At 45.9% G+C, this 12,166-nt stretch overlaps 4 protein-coding genes across 4 annotated transcripts; 2 read left to right on the top strand and 2 right to left on the bottom strand.

Annotated features, from left to right (window-relative positions):
* Positions 1 to 1,498: 1,498 nt before the first annotated feature.
* On the top strand, positions 1,499 to 3,855 carry GL218_07951 (putative serine/threonine-protein kinase iksA; the record flags this gene model as incomplete). The annotated part of the gene is made up of 2 exons (XM_033584733.1): positions 1,499 to 1,545; positions 1,716 to 3,855. The coding sequence occupies 2 exons, from the start codon at positions 1,499 to 1,501 to the stop codon at positions 3,853 to 3,855; spliced, it is 2,187 nt and encodes a 728-aa protein (XP_033441290.1).
* Positions 3,856 to 4,605: 750 nt separating this feature from the next.
* On the bottom strand, positions 4,606 to 5,652 carry GL218_07950 (uncharacterized protein; the record flags this gene model as incomplete). Its single annotated transcript, XM_033584732.1, has 1 exon — positions 4,606 to 5,652. The coding sequence occupies one exon, from the start codon at positions 5,650 to 5,652 to the stop codon at positions 4,606 to 4,608; it is 1,047 nt and encodes a 348-aa protein (XP_033441291.1).
* Positions 5,653 to 6,605: 953 nt separating this feature from the next.
* On the bottom strand, positions 6,606 to 7,756 carry GL218_07949 (uncharacterized protein; the record flags this gene model as incomplete). Its single annotated transcript, XM_033584731.1, has 2 exons — positions 6,606 to 7,447; positions 7,507 to 7,756. 2 exons carry the CDS (start codon positions 7,754 to 7,756, stop codon positions 6,606 to 6,608), a joined length of 1,092 nt encoding a protein of 363 aa, XP_033441148.1.
* A 1,045-nt stretch (positions 7,757 to 8,801) lies between these two features.
* Positions 8,802 to 11,818, top strand: GL218_07948 (uncharacterized protein; the record flags this gene model as incomplete). The annotated part of the gene is made up of 3 exons (XM_033584730.1): positions 8,802 to 9,146; positions 11,328 to 11,664; positions 11,706 to 11,818. The coding sequence occupies 3 exons, from the start codon at positions 8,802 to 8,804 to the stop codon at positions 11,816 to 11,818; spliced, it is 795 nt and encodes a 264-aa protein (XP_033441147.1).
* Between the last annotated feature and the right edge of the window lie 348 nt (positions 11,819 to 12,166).

Genomic DNA, 12,166 nt, shown 5'->3' with positions numbered 1-12,166 from the left:
TTCGAAACGAATGCGTGCGTAGTCTTTCACACGGCTAATTGTTGGGAAACTGGTTTGGTAACACTAGAAGCCGAGACGTGTGTTCATCTTCTTGTTTGCCGTCTCACTTCAGCATCGATTGTGTACAGTACCGGCGCACTTACACCGCCTCTGCCTAAGCCGGTACCCCCAGAATACTTCGAAGAGGAGCAATGCAGGCTATACTATTATAGTTTCCCGCTCATCAAAACAGAATCGGGCGAGGCACCGATGATCAGAAATCAATGGGCCTTATCAGCTATTCCCTTTGAATTCCCGACAGTATCACCATCTCACGCCATGAGTTCAGCTCGCTACATATATGGCTGCAGCACGGGTGGCATGTCCTATTCTGCAGCCCTCGGAAAAGGGGCCAAAATCGCGTACCTAGCAAAGATGGACGCAACGACGCTGATTGACCAAGGCATTACTCATCCACCGCAACAGATCAAAGGCTGTGTTGATACCCGAGGCGTTGACGAGGTAATGCAGAGCACAGACGAAAATGACCCGGTAAAGCTTTTCCAAATGCCCCAAGGTTGGTTCGCACAAGAACCGCGTTTTGTACCGCGTGCAAATGCCGCGACGGAGGATGACGGCTGGTTGCTTACTTATGTGTTTGACGAGTCCCAACTTGATGATAAAGGAGAATGTCGCGATGATGCTGTCAGCGAGCTTTGGATTATTAACGCGATAAATATGAAGGACATTGTAGCAAGAATTAGGCTACCTCAACGAGTGCCTTATGGTTTACATGGTGCTTGGTTTTCTGAAGACGAAATTGCTGAACAAAAACCATTCGATGCGGTTAGACAGGAGACGACTATACCAGTGGTTGATATACAAAGTCCACTATCAACTATGAGGGACACTATCGAAAAATGGATCGGGTGATAGGAAGTATAGTGAAACATTGTTACTCGGTGCTCTGGCAATATCGTTAATTGTGATATGTGAACATGTTTACAATTGGGTCGAAATAAAAACCGGTGGTTCGCCAAATTATTAGCATATGTTTACCTATTTTACATGTTTACGTCATAGCAGCAAGGGTCTTGCAACGGAATGCGAGAATTTACCATCTTGAGGTTACCTTCGCTGCTTCGGTGGTAGGTGGTACCTAATATAATACGGGTAAGAAGGGCTTGTAAAGCAGCTGACAAGGTCCCATTTGTTAATCTAAAATTTTAGCGTATTCCGGGGGAGACGCTTTCGATCTGATTTGCCGCTAGAATTCAATAACATCACCCCATTGCATCCATCCATTGTCCAAATAATAAAAATCAAATCATATCAAAAAAAAAGAAGAAAAAAAGAACACCTTATTGATTCACGAAGTGCAGTTCCTTTCACACCACATACTTCATTGACCAGTTATTTATATAGTATAAAATGATGAATATGAACTGCGAATCCTCATGACCATCACGTCTCTTCAATCTCCCCTGTTACCAAATGATACCTGTCTAGCTGTCACGTAATGGAGTTGATTCCGTACACGGCTCGAGACGGTCGTGAAATCGTGTTGTACGTCATTCCCTTTTCCCATTTACGATGCCCCGCTATGATGACCGGTCATCTCAACTCGAGTTAGAGGGAGGAAGAGGAAGACTGAGTCTGAATTTTTATTATCATTATCAACGTTTTCAATATGTTATATCTTTTAGTTTATGCTGCTAAATATATTTGTGTCTTAGACGACATCGCAATGCTATCGTTGTCCGTGATCCCTCGTCGCAACGCCTCGAAATTCGAGGTAACACCTTAACAGAATGTCCAACTTGCCACCAATCTCTTCGTCCACCCTCACCCGACCGACATTTCGAACCTCCGACTCAAGCACCTGACTCTTATGTTAACCCGAACTATTTTCGTATGCTCCAAGTAGGGCATGACGAAGATGCGCAACATACTCAACGACAGCCTCCACCGAGTCCCATACGTCGACTAACACAACCCACATTGCCAAGCGGTGGACCGAGACCCCATGAAGTCGAAGATGCCGAGTTCATATCCAGCTCGCCCGCCCCCCAAGAGGGAGCACGTATAAGAAGGGATGCATTTAGTCCTAATTACTTTAAGAGGTTCTTTGTCGAGGAAAGGGAACTCGGTCGGGGCGGCAAGGGTGTCGTATTACTGGTTCGCCACGAGATTGATGGGTGTGCTCTTGGCCACTTCGCGTGTAAGCGGGTTCCCGTGGGAGACGATCATGCATGGTTAGAGAAAGTCTTGATAGAAGTAGAGCTACTCGCCAAGCTCTCGCACCCTAATCTAGTGTCTTATCGACACGTCTGGCTGGAGGACGTGAAGACGAACCGTTTCGGACCAAGCGTCGCTTGCGCCTTCATCCTCCAACAGTACTGCAATGGCGGCGACCTATTACGTTATGTCGTCGGAGATGGGCCCAAGCAAACTACAAAAGAGGAACTTATAGCTCGGATGCGCCGAAAGTCAAGGGGCGCTACGGATCAACCCCATAGCGTTCTCCCTTCTCTACGCCGTCTATCGTTCGAGGAGATATATTCCCTCTTCAAAGACATCACATGTGGCCTCGCTTATCTTCACGGTGCCAACTACATTCACCGTGATTTAAAGCCTAGCAACTGCCTCCTACATCATGAAAATGGAAAGGTTACCTGCTTAATTAGCGACTTCGGCGAAGTACAGCCCGAAAATGCTATCCGAAACTCAACGGGAACAACCGGTACGATCTCCTACTGTGCCCCGGAGGTCCTAAAGAGGGACGCCAACGGTCGTCTTGGTAATTTTACAACCAAGTCTGACGTGTTCTCGCTCGGCATGGTTCTATATTTTCTATGCTTCGGTCGACTTCCCTATGTGAATGCCAACGCTGTTCAGGAAGAACTCGAAGACATTGACCTGCTCCGAGCAGAAATAGCCAGTTGGAAGGGCTTCCGGGACGAGAAGCGGGAGCGGCCTGACCTTCCTTTAAAGCTCTACCAATTGCTCAAGAAGATGCTAGCTCTCAATCCCGCTGAGCGACCTAGCGCTACGGAAGTATTGAGCGTGATGAATCACGAATCATATCATGGCGGTCTACGAGGGCGAAGTACAAGCCCTTCTATGGGTCTCCCGGGACGACGAATTCAAAACCTTGACTCACCTATGCCTCCCAGTACCCCCGTTCCTGACCCTCAGAAGCAAAATCGTAATATTTTGGTTCCCGAGGAAATTGTGACATCTCCTAGCGAGGGAAACTCACCAGCGACAAGTCATTCGCCGGAAATAGACTACCGTAGCAGCCTTCAGAAGTATGGCACGCCTAGCACGCCTCGGCACCGTCCGCAGGCCATGACCCTATCACGAAGTCATGAAAATCTTATACGTTTATCCCCGGAGCGTGGCCGTGCTTCTGGGGTTGTCCATTCGCAGCCATCTCCTACTCTGCATACGCCACTATTACTAGCACCCCCAGCCAGTGCATTAGGAACATTAGGGCAGCAGACCCGAGGTAACTTAGTTTATCTCATTCGTCGCCACAGTGATTCGATAACATTTACCATTCGACTAGTTATATTTCTAGTCAAAGTCGTATCAATCGCCAGGACATGTTGGCCCTTTACCATGAGTCTCGGGATCGGGGTACCCCTTCTCGGCCTAGCTGGAATTGACCTTGGTATACCGTTGCGGAGTGATACAGCCTTGTCTATCCACGAAAGGGGTCAGCACAGACGCGTTGAATCTGGGTTGTCACATTGGAGCTGGGGATTAAGAGGGAGTTTTGTTCTACTTACGCTCCATTTCGTTGCGTTATGGGCCCTCTCCGGACTGGATGTTTTATGTGTTTCTTTCGGGGATACCTGGACGGACTGGTAATTATAAACCCGAATGAGAACATAACAGTCATATACAGCATGGCTCGGTTGTCTATCGATGTCTTCTTTATTCGGGGGCCGGGAAGAATGGAGATCAAAAATTTCGCCCGAGATCGTTTACTCGGAAGACGAAATAGTTAAAGGTAAACCCCTCCGCAAACCCCTTCTTTCACACGCATACGTCTTACGCATAGAATACATGCCTAAGACCCCTAAAACATATCGCATATAGTCCGCCAACGATACCACAATTACCTATAGCTACTCATTTCTCTTTGTTACTCTTAGCATTCCAAATTTTGCGTCTATTCCTAACAGTTCTCAGTTCAAGGCGACGGGACAACGGAAATACATATTCCCTTTCATTCTGATGTAATTAGGAGGGTGATGTTAGTACGCATCATACAATCACGTTCTCTACAAGTGTAAGGAAGCAATAATAATCATCATTGAACTATAAGCGTCAACATTGGAAAAGACAGAAGCGAATTGGACGCGGTTTAGCATGAGGAGTTGAGCCAGTATTGACGACGAAAATAATACTTTTTAACAGCTACTATATACATCTTTTCTTTGCGTCTAGGAATTGCATATTCTAATGGTTAGAGATTAGGCACCTAGGTAATATAGATATTTCTCATCGCATGTCGGATAGCTTAACGTGAGTATAGATGTAATAGGCAGCAACATTTCATATGATTGTTACCCTATTACCTTTCTTAATTACACCATTATTCCAGTATTCTCGAAGCTATTTCTTAGGCCCGGTAAGCACATTCCCAAACCTCTCCTTAACCCTTAACACGCCCTCGTGGCCCCTCCTCGCCGCCTCCTCATACGCCATGCGATACACATGCAGCCCCTCCCAGAACAGCAGTCTCTTATCCGTCCACCCGGTCAGTCGTCGGATCTTGCTACTATCAACCCACTGGCTGTGGCCTAGCGCAACGTACACCGACAGATCAGCCTCGACCCCGACCGGCGCCCGCACTACGTCGCGCAGCCCGTACTCAACCTTCAACGCCTCAGCAATCATGGCCAGCGTCTCATACCGCGCACCAGAGATATTAAAGCACTGTCCCGCAACCGCGTCCCGGTCCGCGTGCGCAGCAAGCGCGACGTAAGCTTCCGCGCAGTCGTCGATATGGCACCCGTGAATAATAGTGCCGAAATCAAACGGGATTTCCCAGACGCGCGACTCGGACCGCGCGGCGGAGGCCGCGAGCTCGAAGGCTAGCCCGTAGTAGCTGCTGTCGTAGCCGTATACGGGGGTAGGCCGCAGGAGCGCAGCGTCGAATAAGTCCGTGTGCTCGAAGATCTTGAGACACCCGAACGCGCGCTCTTGTATTATGTCCATGGGCTGGAGCGGCGAGGCCTCGGTGTGCGGGGCGAGATCTGGGGATCCGTGGAGACCGGTCGTCCCGTAGTCTTTGCATCCGGAGCTCGCGAGGACGAGGGGGCGGATGCCGTGCGCGTTGGACGTCGTGGCGAGTTTGCGGATGAGGGAGAGGGCGGCGTCGTAGTGTGCGCCGAAGGGGATTTGCTCTGTGCACGAGACGATGACGTCGAGGGTCTTGGTGTATTTGGCTAGGTCTGCCGGGAACGTGGCGTCTGTGGATATGGATCCGATGATGGGGATGATTTCCTCGGAGTACAAAGTTCCAGCTGCTTCGGGACGCCGGATTAGTCCGTAGACGCGCCAGCCGGCGCGCACAAAGGCCCGGCAGACGGCGGAGCCGATGTATCCATTTGCGCCGGTGACGAAGACGGATTTCTGGGGGGGTGTGGATTGGGTCATGGTGATGTCACTGAAGCGTTTAGATTTGGAATATTGGTCTTTACTTTTGATATCGTCATTTTGGAGTCAGGATGAAATATAGGTATACACTTTATTTATACTATGTCTACGTTTGCTGTACGTGCAATTGACGTTGTTAAATGGGGGGGTTGGAATTTGTAATCGCTATGCTGTGAACAGGCACTTTGAGTTTGTGATGTCGGGGCAGATGCAACGATCAAAAGCAGCTCGGGGCAATAGAGGCTCCGCTTGATAACTCGGGCGCCCCCTGATTACCAAACCGTCCTGGGAAAACTGGATACGGGTCTCAAATGTTGTTTATCCCGTTGGGGTTAGGGTGCTCAGGGGTTGAACGTACTTAAGAACTTCATCTCTCGGATTCAGATAGTTGCTTAATCCATCCTGTTTGAAAAGATTGGTTACTTTCGTATATAGGTGTAAGACGTTGTTGGTTCTCTCTACTCTACCCATATGCTGATAACATGTGTTGGTGAGGGAGGAAAATTCCGCCGTCTTATGAAGCAACATGAGAATGACAGATGTAATGTGTTCTTATTTACCAACTAGAACAGTTTTCACTTCATTAATAACTGCATTGTCTGTTTGATATTATTAGTCTGCAGGTAACTTGTGATCGACATTTATATCATCTGTTGTACATCAAGGGTCGGATGCTTGATTTCAAACATATCGCAGCCTTAATGAAATGATCGAAAGGACGAAGTTTGGTATATAGAAGATATATGGTGAAAAGGGAGGGCTCAAGAGTTATATCTACATAATGTAACTACATATAAATACGCATGAATTTGTTTACGATGACTTCCAACTAGCTACTATCCTGGGTATCTCTGATAACATGGCCAGAAGAGCTAATACCGACGCCGGGACTTCCACAACGCTTGCTAAAATGACGGAATAATAAATATAGAAGAATCTAGTGAAGGCGGCGATTAACCCGATGATGTAGGGGAGGCCGTCGAACTGCTACTTTCTACGTATTGGCCGGCCATGTCTTGATCGTGAAGTAATTTCCACTTAGTGTGGGAAGCGTTAATATGATCCCTCAAATCTTCAACGCTTGCGTACCTCTCTGTTCTGCCGCTAGAGGTACATAAGACGCACCCAAACCCGCCGTCACAATGTGATTTCCCGAGGAATCGGGCTGTAATCTCAAACCCTTCCTTCACTATGAAGGCGGTTTTATCTTCAGTCTGCATCCCGTTCCAATCATACCCACATCTGCAGTTCTGGTTTTCTGGCATTGATTTTTGAAGATTAACTTGATATTCTAATGCCTCAGGGCAAAACATGCTGAACACGCTATTCTTTGGTTGCAGACCATAATCAGATGTGATCGTTGTGTGGATTGATTGAATATCGTCTGGAACTTGCTTGGGAGTTAGTGGCGGGGACGGTGGTTCTGATTGAGAGTTCGGCGGCTTGCTAGGGCTTTCTCCGCCATATTTTGACTGTGCGTACCCGGCTGCGTCGCCATCAATACTGCTACTTTTATTATCGGCGACCGGATTGGCTATATCTTCTTCGGATGGTATAACACTAAGTCTCGACCGCCGTCTGACTCCCGGCAGGATTTGTGGCACTAGACGGCCAACGGCAACTCGTTTATATTGACTAGCCAAGGCGGCCAAGCAGGATATACGAACACTTTCCGACACACGAATAACTTCGAAGAGCTCAAGTGAGCCGTTGTCGGCACGAGTAGCTTTGCGTAGAGCATATATGCGCTCTTGTAGACGTTCGAGGTCGCGTTTTAAGCTCTCGCGGCATACATCTGCATATTCTAATTAGGGGACGTAGGTGAGAGAGAGTATTAGATCCAAGGTAGCTTACCGTCTCCAACAGAGAACCCAGTGCCGAAGATATCTACCCCACTATCAAATGCCTCCTTAATTTTGCTTGGGGAGAAACTCAAAGACGTGCTTAAAGCACATGTATTAGTTCGGCCTAGATTTCCTCTGGCATGATTCTCATAATGATTCTCCTGCCATTTTCGGTGTTGCCATTTGGTGTAGTATTCTAGGCCAGCTGCGTATGTTGCAACCAGAGCCTCAACGACGGTGCCTACAGTGCTGAGATCCATCAAATTCGATTGGCTTGCCTAAACCCCACGCAATATCGCTATTATAATACCGATATGCATACTTATTTAATCAGGTACAACATAAGAGTAGTAAGAAGTAAAATAAAAAAGCATAAGGAGGAAATATGAGAAGAGACAGGAAGCAGCACGGAACAAGATAAGTGATTCCCAAGTTGGGCGATATATAACTGCATAATGCTCTTTCGCATCTACGATCTGGGCGATAAGACTTTGAGACAGACATCTGCACCAGCGGCATCAAGACCTTATCTGGTGATAGATCTGTCGCCCGGTCACCATGTAGGTACGCGAATCCCACCTGCCAGGCCAACCAGCCCTGTTGGCTCTTTAGTGGCGTTTGTCAGCAGGCCTTGTTTGCTTTATGGGCGTCGGGGGACATAATATCTATAGATTTTATTAACACATCCAATAGGTTATTAGAATCAATTGTGACAAACACCAGCCAAAGGCGCTTTACAAGGAGGCGGCCTGCATGAGGATTTACATAGTATTTATGCCGATTGGTATGGAACTCCGGATGAGTAATATTAGAACATTCGCAAACAGTTTCAGTTTAAATATAAGTTATATATTATATAACTAGAAGTGATTGTACATGGAGTTTTTAGAAGAAATATTAAGAACAAAATATTGTATCACTGTGTATTCACCTAAGATGAATTCTTACCTAAGCTGAAGTAACTTAACTTATGCTCAGTTAATGAAATTTATAAAATTGCACTATTCTAAGTTAGGTTAGTTGTGAAATTAATGCAGGTTATGAATTAAGAGTTATGAATTGAGATCCTTAGCTGAAAGAGAGCTGATGTTTTAGGCACTTACATGTATTAGTAGGCGCGTCGCTCCATTCCTCCACCAATACCTTTTTTATTATTGCATTAGCGGATCTAAGCAATGCGTCGTCATCTTCAATATCATAACGTCCTCTCCTATGAATAAGTTTATCAGTGTGCTATTATTCTAAGGTATTAAGCATTTAACTACCTACGGAATGAAACATTCCTAAGACAACAAAAAGGTCAATATGCCACGTCCTTTAAGATCGAGTTGTGATCGTTGTCACTCGCAGAAGCTCAAATGTCCGAAGCAGCCTGGAGTTTCAACCTGTACAAGATGTCTCAAGGCCGACGCCACTTGTATTTTCAGCCCGGCCGGACTTAGCACTCGACGCGCGCTACCGGCCTCTAATTTTACCTACTTGAACAGCGACCTGGATATGAATATGCAGTTTGACTGGCCTCCTTTGGAATTTGAAAATACTTTAGTTACTCCCCCAGAAGTTCCCCAAGAATCCCTACGAGATCAACAAGTTCCAGATCAACCAGTTGAACAATCAGAGCCAGCTTCTCAGGATCCGCGGTCAACCTGTGTCCGTCTACTAACCTCCTTGGCTGTTGAGGTTGATCAAGTGTCCATAACTTTATCATCAGTATCGCACGTCCATGTGCCTAAGAATCGACCAATTGCGGAATATCATGATAAATTCATCCAAAATACCTCCCGCACCATGTGCATCGAGCAACTCTTCACTCTGGCTCAAAACCTCACGGATATTTACCCACAGGTCCTAAGCGTCCTTTTTGATAGACCAGACTCTCCTGACTGCCAGGATCCCGATTGCTTTCACATGTCCGAGCTACCTGACGATATAGCGGCTTTCTTTTCGACCCCAGGTGATGATCAGAATGAAATTGATACTTTTCTCTTTAACCTTCTGGTATCCTGTCATGCCAAAATCGTAGACGCGATAGGGACTATTATCAGCTGCGCGAGAACGTGTACTCAAGTTACCTTAGCGTCTCCTGACTTTGTCGAGCCGCATGTGCATGTACCAGAAGTTCGAGTTGGGAGCTTTGTTGCAACCAATACGACTGCTTCAACGATGCAGATTGTCCTCTTAATCCATATCGCTTCGGTTCTCGTTGATAATGCCCAACGGCTTACTAAACGAGTCATTGCCACAATAGAGGGTAGGCCCGACAGCAAGCAAGCTCAAATGCTGAAACTCCAATGCGAGTTATTGGAGGAGAAATCGGTCTCCAAGGTGAAACTATTGCAACAGGTCAAGGATCTATTTACAACTATCAGTTTCATGAATTGCGATCGAAGGACATCATCGAAAAAATGAAGGATAATTCTTCAATACCTTTCCAAGTGTTAGTGGCTCCACGAAGCTACATAGAACGTCCACCAAGCAACCACCTCTAAACCACCCATGTCTTGTTTCGACATCGCCACTTACTCTGCTAATCGAAATTCATCATGCCTACGGCCCCAGCCATGTCTTTACCTACTGATACCAACATTTCTTAAAGGGGCCAAATACCTTGATCGTCGGATCTTCTTCATTCGGCACCTAGAAGGCGAAGCTACTAGGTGGTAGATCGTCGACTATCAGTAGTCCAAAAACATGAAAATTAGACTTGGCAATAACACCAAGCTCTTTGTCGCTTCGACCTTTAGCTTAAGACTAGTAAGCTGACGATGTAGCTCAGGCTTGGCAGCTGGTAGATGTTTGCTGCATATGTTGCAGTGTCAATGGAGTACTGTCCTGGTAGCAATAGTACCCACTTCGTATTGAAGTAAGAGAAGGGGTTACGCTACAAGGTCCATCAATATCAAGCTGCTCGATGTGGAATCTCCTGTCGAATCTATACCCGAGATAGAGGAGCGTTTAGTATTGTTCGATCCACTTCAGGTTTACTTGTTTGCTTTTCAAGCAACTACCTCGTATAAAGCCACTGAACACAACAAAAAGATAGTTAGCAATAAGCAACAAGCCCAAATAATATTTGGCATACGCTTGATCGATTATTTAACTATTGCAGGTATGACGTTACAACAATTTGAGCGTTAATTTCGTTACCATTAACAGGTACCTAGCTATCGTACTTAACAGTGAGATACTCACTCTGTTGACAAATACTATATCATTCTTATAATTACACATTTATCAAGTATCATGCACCAAATTATACATAGCGGCAAGCGATATAACTGAATATAGGTACGCAATATGATATTTACTCTAACTCCGGTTTTCTACCTTGGTAAAAACCCAAGTCTCCAGCTAATAAAATGATAACTAGTAAAATAGGATCTTCGGCTTTATAATCAAAGCAAAGGTTGGCCAGATAATGCTGCATTGTTAATTTCGGGTAGATCATACGACTGGCCTTTGAGATATACAGCTAATAGTTGATTGTCAAGTCACGTCTTTGTATTTACTATCAAAATAAAGAATATATTTAATATTCCAACTGAATTCTAATTCGGGGTTTAATGTAAAACAATTTTCCTATCCGCGAATAGCCATTAATGTCTCTTGTGGCACAGGTCGCATTTAAGTGGCCTGCTAGATAAATATCAGATAATGAACCAAATTTCTACTTTTCATAGGGAGATCTATGGAATACACAAACTGATATTCGAGAGTACATCTAGAGAGCGCTCTAAGTCGCTGCCTGGTCTAAGGAGTCGAATAAAGGCCTTCGGAGAGGAGCATGGATGTGATAGGAGGCGCAGGAGTTGTACTCTGCTGAAGAACAAGGTTAAAAGGTTACCTGAGATCATCATCGCGCGGTGCAATGGCAGAAGTGCTAAGAACGAGGACTATGATAGCGATGAGGAAGACCTGAGAAATGGTGTTCCTACTACATACTCCCAGCACCGTGGCGGTCAGTTCACCCCGGATATGAAGACAACAGTTGCCGAAAGGCATGATGAACTAATATGCCGTAAGAGTGAACTACAGGGGGAGCTATACACCGCAAAGCAGCGGTACCTCGACGCGCGCGACTGGTTTATTAACGCCTCTAACCCGCAATGGGATGCGAAAAAGTGCTTCAAATACCGGCAACTGGAGGACAACTACGTAGACCTAACGCGTATGTACTTCAAGCTCGAAGACGATATAAACGAGCTCCAGGCTATGCTCCTCAGCTTCGGGGAAAGCGTATCCGTGCCGATGGCGGTGCAGAAAAGCGGGAGTTGGGATATGAACACGCGCCGTTCTCGCATATGGACGTTGTCGAATGCTAGTTATGAGTGGGAGTCGCCGAGTGATTTTCCAGCGGTGAGTTCGCGGGGGAATATTGGTGCATCTAGGACGTTTTGAAAATGTTTAGGTATAACAGTTTATTCTGTGTTTACGGCATATTTTTTTCTATTATAAAATATCAGGGATCATGTTGTATGGAAGGAGAGGTAGGGGCCGAGACTGCAGTATATAGGTGTATCGGTGACTGATTTAATCCATGCTTAGCCCCGAGAATAGGGGAGAGGGATGGCCTATTTATATAGAGATTTATATAAGAATTATTATATATCAAAATTTAAACACTATAGAACTTTTAGCTACGTCACTGAATACTATGCCGCTTTAGTAGC

Source organism: Daldinia childiae, assembly GCF_008694065.1.
Source record: "Daldinia childiae strain JS-1345 chromosome Unknown Scaffold10, whole genome shotgun sequence".
Taxonomy (NCBI): domain Eukaryota; kingdom Fungi; phylum Ascomycota; class Sordariomycetes; order Xylariales; family Hypoxylaceae; genus Daldinia; species Daldinia childiae.
Note: the sequence above shows the minus strand (reverse complement) of the source record. Positions and strands in the feature narration are given on the sequence as shown.